This window comes from Bison bison, unplaced genomic scaffold (assembly GCF_000754665.1).
Source record: "Bison bison bison isolate TAMUID 2011002044 unplaced genomic scaffold, Bison_UMD1.0 scf7180017864119, whole genome shotgun sequence".
NCBI classification, from domain to species: Eukaryota; Metazoa; Chordata; class Mammalia; order Artiodactyla; family Bovidae; genus Bison; species Bison bison.
Genome location: NW_011494691.1, coordinates 1,248,238 through 1,259,397, shown reverse-complemented (window position 1 = coordinate 1,259,397; position 11,160 = coordinate 1,248,238). Strand labels below are relative to the sequence as shown.

Genomic DNA, 11,160 nt, shown 5'->3' with positions numbered 1-11,160 from the left:
AAATAAATGTTTTTCTGGAACTCTCTTGCTTCTTCCATGATCCAGCGGATGTTGGCAATTTGATCTCTGGTTCCTCTGCCTTTTCTAAAACCAGCTTGAACATCTGCAAGTTCACGGTTCACATATTGCTGAAGCCTGGCTTGGAGAATTTTGAGTATTACTTTACTAGCGTGTGAGATGAGTGCAATTGTGCAGTAGTTTGAGCATTCTTTGGCATTGCCTTTCTTTGGGATTGGAATGAAAACTGACCTTTTCCAGTCCTGTGGCCACTGCTGAGTTTTCCAAATTTGCTGGCATATTGAGTGCAGCACTTTCACAGCATCATCTTTCAGGATTTGGAATAGCTCAACTAGAATTTTATCAGCTCCACTAGCTTTGTTTGTAGTGATGCTTTCTAAGGCCCACTTGACTTCACATTCCAGGATGTCTGGCTCTAGGTCAGTGATCACACCCTATTTTATACATAGTAGTGTATATATGTCAATCCCAACCCTCCTATTCATCCTGCCCTGTCCCCCCTTGGTATCCATGTTTGTTCTCTACCTCTGTGTCTCTATTTCTGCTTTGCAAATAAGGTCACCTGTATCATTTTCTAATTTTACATATAAGTGGAATCATATGTGGAATATTATATGATATTTGTTTTTCTCTTTCTGACTTAACTCTGTATGACAGTCTCTAGGTCCATTCACATCATCAGACTACATTTAAATACAGACTACAAATAAATATATTTTGTGGAAAAGAATCACCTTGTTTATGCAGAGGAAATCTCTTTCTGACCAAATAATGTTATTTTGGTTCAAGGTTAGTATAGTGCATTGGGCTACAATAAATTCAAATAAGTAATTACTCTTACATGTGAACAAAGTTTCTTCTTAAAGGCCACCCTTTGGTTTGCTCGTTCACACATGATCTGTAAAGCACGTTCAGCCAGACCTATCGTTCTCATACAGTGGTGGATTCTGCCAGGTCCAAGCCGGCCTTGGGCAATTTCAAATCCCCTACCTTCACCTGTGGGAAAGAAAGGAGAACATGACCACAGCCTATTTCTTTTGTTATTTACACAAATCCTGAGAAAATAATGAACTATCCTCAATAAAAATGGCATTCCGGTAGGAAAAAAGTAAGTTCTGTAATAAGGTCCACTATACATTTATGGAACTTTGATTTCTAATACATAGAAATGTAAACCACCATCATTAAAAACTTGGATCAGATTCAAGAACTGATCTGAAGTAGGTCTCTTCAGTACCTACTCTGCATAAGTTATTTTGTTAGTGTTGCAATGGTTACCAAGGTAGATAAGACACAGTCCTGAGTTCAGAAACTAGAAGAGGGGCAAGGATGCTAGGGATAAGGGATATGGAGAAGGACAAGAAAGGCATAGGAGGGAAAGGTGTTTGTTCATCATGGTAACCTGAGGGCCTGGCAGGATCAGGGGCTTACTGAATGGATGAGATGAGGAGTACAAGAAACTTCTTGAAAGAGGTGGCATCAGAGATGTTCCTTGAAGGTTGGGTAGGATTCCAACAAGCAAGAGGATGAAGTCATTCAAGGAATACAGTGTTCAGAAACTACTGAGGTTTTATTAAAACAAGTAGAGGCTTGACGATCATGTTTTAGGAAAAAGTATGTTGCTCCAAATTGTATAATTTTTGTATTTAGCTATGTTTTCAATTGATGTGACACCACATCAAATACTTAAATAAAACCTTATTATTGTTATTGTTATTATTACCAAAGGAAATAATTTTCCCTTATAAATGGAGTAAACAAGAAGGAAAGTATCTAAATTATGGTAGACTTCACATCTTTTTCAGATTTTGACCTGAAAATATATATTTTTTAATTACTAGAGAATCATTTGTTCAATTTATCTCACCTAGTATTAAATTGGTGGCAGGAACTCGCACTTGATCAAAGTGGATCTCAAAATGTCCTCCATGGAAATTATCTATGAAATAGAGAATAAGATTTTAGAGAACAAAACGAGGTGACAAAAAGGTAGTCAGAGATAATTAATCTACTGAAGACACTGGAATTTAAAGGCCTCATATGTCAGACATTTCTAGGTAGATCTGAGCCCTGAACCCCCAGTGCTGTGCAGCCCAAAAAACTTATCAACTGTTTAAGAAATTTTAAGAGATTTTAGATATCATTTCATCCAGAGGTTTCTGAATGGATTTTCTGAAATTGTAGAGCTGTGAAAAAGAAGATGGTTCCATAGCTCAAATTAGATCATCTTATTATTGCTTTATTATTGCTTCTTCTTTAAAATTTTTAATATACAGGCTTCCAAAGAAAATTTTGCTTGGGAAAATAAAAAAGGTTCCAATGGTTCAAAATTTGCAAGTGAATTATGTAATTCTTATTTTATTACTGTGGAAACCAATGCCTAAAGATGTGAAGAACCTGCTCGAAGGAACAGAGCAGGTTTAGCATTAGAGACAAAGCCAAGGCTGGACGTGCAAGTATATTTGCTTCCAGTCTAGGCTTGTTTGCCTCTTGAAAACGCGGGCATGTGACAGAGACTGGGAACACATCCACACTTTGTCTTTATATCATCCTTCCTCCTCGCCAAGTTCTGGAGATAATCTCCAGTTAACTCCACACCCTTTTCCTGTCAGAACAGACATTAATAATCAACTCTGTCCACATTATTTCTTTTGGCCTTGGCACAGGGAGTTGGAGAGATGTTGGTGAAACTGTCCTACTGAAATTTGAAACATAGGCTCTACAATGGTGGGAATTAATAGCCAACCAACATTATTAGCCAACCAACAGTCTTTTAGGCTGTTGTTCTACAACCCAACCACTTAACCTGTGGGTACATTTTCTAGCTGCAACCTACAAAAAGTAATCCACCTCTTGAATATTTGCATTAGCCACATTTAACAATAAAGAGAAAGCCAGGGTCACCACAAAACCTAAAGTTCAGTAAACTTTTTTATAACATTTATCATTTGCTGACAGCTACCTAGCTTATTTACATGTCTGTATTTATCCTCTGTCTCTGTCCCCCAGCAAGTAAGCTCCACAAGGGCAGAGATCTTTGTTTCCTGTGTTCACTATTGTATTCTAAGCACCTGTAACAGTGCTTGTGCGTGTGCGTGCGTGTTAAGTCGTTTCAGTCATGTCCGACTCTTTGCGACCATATGGACTGTAGCCTGCCAGGCTCCTTTGTCCGTGGGATTATCCAGGCAAGAATACTGGAGTGGGTTGAGTGCTCAACAAATACTTGCAGAGTGAGAAACCTGAGCAGCAAGGAAACAGTGAACATGAGACTGAGTAAAAGTATCCTTGCTTCTTAGACATTCCACCCAAGGACAGAGGAAGGAAAAGTTCTGCATTCAAATCATTCAAAACCCTTTGCTTATTAACTCTTGTAGGTTGATTAAGAAAGTTAAAAATGAGTATTACTGTGAGATACTTAATTTTTCACATCTATTTCATTAACCCTTCCTCAGTTGCTATGCCTTAAATGCCAGTTTGCCCTTTCCCCAAACCAGAAAAAATGTGGTAGAATGCTGCACCACCTCTCTTTTCATTTGTTCTATTCTGAACTCCACTGGTAATTTATACTAAGGGTCAAAGGATTTCTAAGAATCCATCTCATGCACTAAAATGTTATCTATTTCCTTCAGAGTTACTGCATATTCTAGGTTTTCTACTTGCAAATACACAGACAAGTTGATTGAATACTTACCCAGGTAGCCAAAAACTGTCAAGGGCCTTATTATTTCTACTCCAGGTGTGTTGATAGGAACAAGAATCATGCTGTGTTGTTTGTGTCTGGTCAAAAGAAAAGTAGATGTTAGGAAGTTTGCTAAGTGGAAAAATAAAACAGATGTTAGGTGGAGACTCAACTGTCATCTTTTCATTGTTGCTTTCATGTAATCATGTAAGTAATGATGTCTGGAATAGGAATTGTATAAAAATCATTAAATACATTCAGATGCAGCCTGTGATCTGGAATAACAATGATTTGAAAATATGTGAAAGTTATTTAATTGAGGCTTCTCCTTGCTCAGAATGGTAACTGGGAACTGATATTTAATATATTAAACATTTCAAGATTATTGCCTTGGATCTAAATATCTAATCAGTTAATTACTTACAGACAGTTTTGAAAAAGTTTATATATCTTATAATTGGATCCAAACAGCTTTGAGAATTCAGCAACACTTTTTAAAACAGGAAATTTCACAGTGAAGAATGTATACCAACACTTCCTAAAATGTTTTCTAAATATATCTTTAGCAAAGTAATTGTGAAACAACAGACATATGACATTTAATATCATAATATATTTTATATTATTATAATTTATGAGATTAAATAGTGAATTTTAAGTAAATTGAGTACAAAAAAAGACTGACTCTTATTCCTCATAGATTTCTCAATCACTATTGTTTTATTACCTGGTTTCAGAGTTATTGTTAATTCTTCCCATAACAATTGCAATTTTGCACTTTGGATTCCCAGCTCCTAAAACCAGAGAGACAATGAAAAGAATACATCATAAAAAGAAATTTTTAGTCTGACATTTCACACTAAAGGTTCTAATCTTTCTAAGTTTACCTCTGGAAAAACAAACAAACATATAGGAAGAAAGCCCTTGATCATTAAAAAAAGAAATCCTTATGTACAAAACTGTATAGCACTCAAGAAAATTGACTAACTTAGGCCTAGAATGGACTTTTTCAGTGATAACTGCTGCATGAAAATAACCAGAAGTCAAAGAAGCCATGAAAGAACTGCAGCCCTTAAGACAAAGTGATGGCTCTCCCATTCATACCATTTCAAACATCAGCACGCTAGAAAGACTATGAACTTCTAACGTATTTCCTCCTGTTTAGATCTCATATTCTCTGACCTATGGACAACAGTACCAAACTCACAATATTTACTCCACAACCAGTGACTGAGAAAGACTTAGTTTCCCCAGCCATGGAGTTGGATGAGGGTGAGTCTGTTTCAATTAAACAAACTGAAAAGCATTAATCCATCTACAAACAATTAGAAATTTGAATACTTACTGGATATGTAATGATATTAAGTAATTTTAGGTGTGCTAACGACATTATGGTTACATTTTTAAAAGAGCTCTTATTGAGATGCACACTGAAATGTTCATGAGAGACATAATGTGATATCTGGGATTTATTTCAAAATAATATGTGCAGAGGAGGAAATGGGAATAGGGATGAAGCAAGGTTGGTGCCCTGAAAGTGAATCATGTTTTCTTGCTTCTTCATTTAATGAATAATTTTCCATTTTATTCTGGACATAATGATTGCTTTGTTTTGAAGACTCTGGATTCTGTTCTCTCTCTCTGAAGACGGTTAATGTTATTGTTTTAAGAGGCAATTAACCTAGGTAGAGTCAAACTGCAGAGTCTGTTTCAGTTAAGGTGAATGAGAGGCCACATTTCACTTTAGCTCTTTCATTTAGCTGCAAGGTGCTTTGAGTCTGCCCTGTGAATCACTTTGATTCATGAGTAAGCCAGAGACTTGGGCAAAGCTTACACAGGAAACAGAGCTCTCTTGCTCCTGTTTCCTCCTTTCTTGCAGTCTCACCCTACTCTATCATTTTTCTGGGAGCAATGGCTGCCTTACTATCCTCTAGTTCCTTAGGACACAAAGACCTGCATTATCTAGAGAAGTTTCAGCATTCTCACACCACATTGAGTCCTTCGGCCAAATTCTTAAAATGAGACCTTGAGTCCATCTCATCTTCTAAATTCTGACTCTGCTACAAAATCAGCCTGTCTTTGGTCACTCTACAGACTCTTCAGGTAGTTATTTTTTGTAGTTTTTTAGTTGTTATCTGTGAGAAGGTCAATCTTGGGTGCTTAATCCACCACACCAGAAATGGCACTCCCCTAGAGTTTTTAAAACTTTGCCAAAACCAGGTTTTCACTTCTCTCATGTGATGGTTTCTTAAATCAGGTACCTATCATTAGTGTCAGTTAAAGTTTTAGAAATGCAATGATCACCTCAAAATATGATCACATAAGAGGCAGAATTAGGAATCTTAGAAGTTTAAAAAATTGTAAATCAATAAAACCAAAAGCTTACCATTCTATTCCCCTCAATTATTCTATATTGTGAATTATACATGTAAAGTAAAATACGGTTAAAGTTAAAATACAATTGTTTTAAAACCAAAGCTCTAATTTGGGTTTTTTCAAATTTAATGGAAACTATTTTTTTTCAATCAGTTCTGAAAGGACTCTTTATAAGAAGGATGTATCAGCTGCTACATCTTCCAGATTTTAGTGAAAAAAGATTTCCCCACTCACATATCTCAAAATTAAGTTTTAAAAATCTCAGATGTTATACTATTGATGTTGAGTCCATTTGACTATCCTCATTTATTGAACCATGTTTGACTTTCCAAATTGTTTAGTTATTTTTACATAAGTGTGTCTTTCTGATTTTTACAGGTGCTAATACAGAGAAAATGAATTCCACAATTCTGAGGATCAACCCAAAAAACATTAGGATGATTCAAACAGTAGATGATAAAACTTAAATGTCAATGTGGATATTAATGGAAATTTCTTATCTGAAAGCACTGAGCAGAGGGAATTTTTTTATCCTTGATTGACTCCGGTTCTGCAATGTTATGCAATCATGCTTTGATTTTTTCTAGAAATTATAGACAAAAGAATCTTTTCCAGAAAGGCTTATTTTTAATTTTTCAACTGGATATTTTCCCACTTGCAGTTTCTTAGGTTTTACTTGTGGGAAGATTTGAGGCTCTAAGAATGAAGAGTCAGGCCACTTGCCCTATATAACACATTGTCTCCTTGGTGGGTGTACGTCTAAAAATCAGATTAGGACATAATGGTATGACTTGGGGTTCATTTCATTAGAGATCTTTTCTTTGTCCACTTTATCCTGATAATCAAAACCACTTTGGGTACATCTTTTAAGGATTCATGGATCTCAATCCTTCAAAAGTAAACTCTTCTCTATAATTCCCTTAAACTCTAACTGAAAGCACTCCTTTTCTAATTCCATATTTTTTCTCTAATATTTCCCAATAGGATTTCTTGTCCTGCTCTTTTTATTATGAAAAATTGTTGCCACAACTTTAAGTACCTAAATAGATTTCAGATATTAGGTAAATTTTGATGAAACTCAAGAAACTAGGAAAAGAATTCTTCAATTCTGCTTTGCCCAATCTAACATGGAAAACAATTCAGATTCTAAAAAAGTGAAACTTCTAAATTGGCTCTCCTTTTGGGGGTCATTAAATAGAGGAAGTAAGGATGAATACATAAGCTGTAAATTTTGAAATATTTTGATTTAACCTTGATGTTTCAGAAAATGGGAAAACCCTCACACAAATATATCATCTCATCTTAGCTACAAGCAAAATTTGGCAGGTGCAGCTGCTGAAATGTCCTTCTTCTAAAGAGTTTTTGTTCTCATGTTATTTTACTTAATGGACAGGATACCAAATGTCAAAAATTAAATATATTAAAGGAAATCTGAATAGATCAGAAAGCATTTAAATATTTATCTGCTGTGTCACAGGCCTTCAAGAGTGAAAACAGATGGCACAGATAAAATAATTTTGGTTTTAATCCAGACTGTGTGGTATTTCAAACTGTTCAAGAGCCAGGATTAAGTTAGGCTGAAAGGGACATTTTCCTGATATTTGCTGATGAGTTTTAATTTCACACGTTCTTACAACCACATGACTATCAAACAAAATTATTCTATAACACAAGAAAATATGACAGGTGGAGAAAAACATAACTGTTGAGTATGGATATGGTCTGCAACCATAGGGAAAGTGATATAAACAATAATATAATATGAAGTACAATTAGTCATTTACAAAGCATCAAGGTTATTTCTACCAATATCGAACTTCTGATGTGAAATATATAAACTTCATTTGGTCTTACCATTAATACTAATGAAAAGTGAAAGAGTGAGTCACTCAGTCGTGTCTGACTCTTTGTGCACTGTGGATCGTAGCCCACCAGGCTCCTCTGTCCATGGAATTCTCCAGGGAAGAATACTGGAGTGGGTAGCCATTCCCTTCTTCAGGGTCTCCCACATTGCAGGCAGATTTTAAAAACAATTATGTGTTAACTAACATTTTACAATGAAATTTCCACTTGTTAAAAAAAAATGTTTATCGTACAGTTAAGGAAAAAAAAAGTGGGCTTCCCTTGTGGCTTAGCTGGTAAAGACTCCACCTGCAATGTGGGAGGCCTGGGTTAGATCCCTGGGTTGGGGAGATCTCCTGGAGAAGGGAAATACTACCCACTCCAGTATTCTAGCCTGGAGAATTCCATGGACTGTATAGTCCATGGGGTTGCAAAGAGTCGGACATGAATGAGCAACTTTTACTTCACTTCACTAAGGAAAAAAAAGAAAATCTCATGTGTTCCCTTGGATTATATGTGCTATTGTTAATAGGGGAAACAACCTTTGAAATTCACTTATTCTTCCTCTAGGAAGGTTTACATCTAAAAAGTATTCTATAAACGTTACATGCTATCACTGCTGCAAAATATAGTTGAATCAAAATCAGGTCCAAATAGATCAGAATTGAAATTTTTAAAAAATTAAATAATCAAGACATAAAAAAAACTAAAAGAAAAAACAATTTAGTATCTATGAAATTTCTTAATGGAAAAGAAATTTTAAACCTTAAAAATAATAAATGTGGGAATTCTTTTGTGCTTCAGTGGCTAGGAATCCATGCTCTCACTGCCAACGGCCTAGGTTCAATCCTTGTGTGTGGCCAAAAAGAAAAAATAAATTAAAAGAGAAAGACTGATTGGCTGATCTGTATTAAACTATTGTACAGTAAGAAACAAAACTGGGCTTCCCTGGTGGCTCAGCAGTAAAGAATCTTCCTGCCAATGCAGAAGACACAAGTTCAATCTCTGGGTCAGGAAGGTCATCTGGAGGAGGAAATGGCAACCCACTCCATGGACAGAGGAGTCTGGTGGACTACTGTTCATGGGGCCACAAATAGTCGGACACAATTTAGCAACTAAACGACAACAACAAAGAAACAAAACTAGAGCAAACAACAACAACAAAACCCAACAATTTAGGAAAAATATCTCACATACAGTTGGCAAGAGAAGGGGAATGGTACTGAACTGGTACTGAATTACAAGTTTTTTAAGACAGCAAAATGGTAGTGGAACAAGACATCCAACTGGCAACGCTCTAGGGAAACAGATACTTTCATACATTACTGGTGAGAGTACAAAGTAATACCATCCCTATGAAGTACAATTTGGCAACATCCATCAAAATTACAGATTCACTTAGTCCTTAATCCACCTATTCAACTTCTGAGATTTATCCTACAGATGTAGCTGCTTCTGAACTTCCTAGGTGTTGCTAGTGGTAAAGAACCCGCCTGCCAATGCAGGAGATATAAGAGATGCAGGTTCAGTCCCTGGGTCGGGAAGATCCCCTGGAGAAGGGCATGGCAGCCCACTCCAGTATTCTTGCCTGGAGAGTCCCATGGACAGAGAAGCCTGGTGGGCTACAGTTCATAGGGTCACAAAGACTCAAACATGACTAAAGAGACTTAGCACACATGAATGAACTGAGAGAGGAAAGAATTGGGCATAAATCAGTATCCACCAACAGAAGACAATTATATGGATGTGTGCATATAATGGAACCCTTCTTAAAAGCATAAGAAAACATTCTAAGCAATGATTTGAAAGAACTCTAAGATTATTCTATGGAATGCTATCTTTAGTTGTAACAAGAAAAGTGATAGTTAGACATGGTTAGTCCCATTCTTCAAAATCCCTCAGTAAGATAAGATTAAGTACAATCTTCTACTACATCTCCAAAGATTCTCTCTATAACATTATTTGTAAAAGCAAAACACTAGAAAAATCTTATAACAGTTGAATAGTAAGGCAAATTATGATAATCCACACAACAAAATATTATTTAGCTACTAAAAATGTCATTTATAGGGAGTTTGACATAACATGAAAATGGTTAAGCAAAAATGCTAAGTAAAAAACTCATATACAGGACTTCTCTGGTGATCCAGTGGTTAAGACTCCACACTTCCAGTGTAGCAGTCATGGGTTTGATACATGCTGAGGGAACCAAGATCCCACAAGCCATGCAGCATGGTCAATGCCCTCCTGACCAAAAAAACCCCACCCCCCCAAATCATATAAAACAGTAATTCATTTTTAAAAATTTTATTTTATTTTTAAACTTTACAATATTATATTGGTTTTGCCAAATATTGAAATGAATCTGCCCAGGTACACATGTGTTCCCCATCCTGAACCCTCCTCCCTCCTCCCTCCCCATACCATCCCTCTGGGTCGTCCAAGTGCACCAGCCCCAAGCATCCAGTATTGTGCATCGAACCTGGACTGGCAACTCATTTCATACATGATATTATACATGTTTCAATGTCATTCTCCCAAATCTTCCCACCCTCTCCCTTTCCCACAGAGTCCATAAGACTGTTCTATACATCAGTGTCTCTTTTGCTGTCTCGTATACAGGGTTATTGTTACCATCTTTCTAAATTCCATATATATGCATTAGTATACTGTATTGGTGTTTTTCTTTCTGGCTTACTTCACTCTGTATAATAGGCTCCAGTTTCATCCACCTCATTAGAACTGATTCAAATGTATTCTTTTTAATGGCTGAGTAATACTCCATTGTGTATATGTACCATAGCTTTCTTATCCATTCATCTGCTGAGGGACATCTAGGTTGCTTCCATGCCCTGGCTATTATAAACAGTGCTGCGATGAACATTGGAGTACACATGTCTCTTTCCCTTCTGGTTTCCTAAGTGTGTATGCCCAGCAGTGGGATTGCTGGATCATAAGGCAGTTCTATTTCCAGATTTTTAAGGAATCTCCACACTGTTCTCCATAGTGGCTATACTAGTTTGCATTCCCACCAACAGTGTAAGAGGGTTCCCTTTTCTCCACACAGTCTTCAGCATTTATTGCTTGTAGACTTTTGGATCGCAGCCATTCTGACTGGCATGAAATGGTACCTCATAGTGGTTCTGATTTTCATTTCTCTGATAATGAGTGATGTTGAGCATCTTTTCATGTGTTTGTTAGCCATCTGTATGTCTTCTTTGGAGAAATGTCTATTTAGTTCTTTG

The 11,160-nt window shown here is 36.4% G+C and overlaps 1 protein-coding gene across 2 annotated transcripts in view; it reads right to left on the bottom strand.

The window, feature by feature from the left end:
- Nucleotides 1–11,160, bottom strand: part of ACAD11 (acyl-CoA dehydrogenase family, member 11) — a 119,577-nt gene that overhangs the window by 19,627 nt on the left and 88,790 nt on the right. For both annotated transcript variants that reach the window (XM_010839574.1, XM_010839575.1), the window contains exons 14-17: nt 4,425–4,491; nt 3,710–3,795; nt 1,886–1,957; nt 860–1,014 (exon numbers count right to left, since the gene is read on the bottom strand). In XM_010839574.1, the coding sequence (XP_010837876.1) occupies nt 860–1,014; nt 1,886–1,957; nt 3,710–3,795; nt 4,425–4,491 (380 nt within the window). The remainder of the gene's footprint in view (nt 1–859; nt 1,015–1,885; nt 1,958–3,709; nt 3,796–4,424; nt 4,492–11,160) is intronic.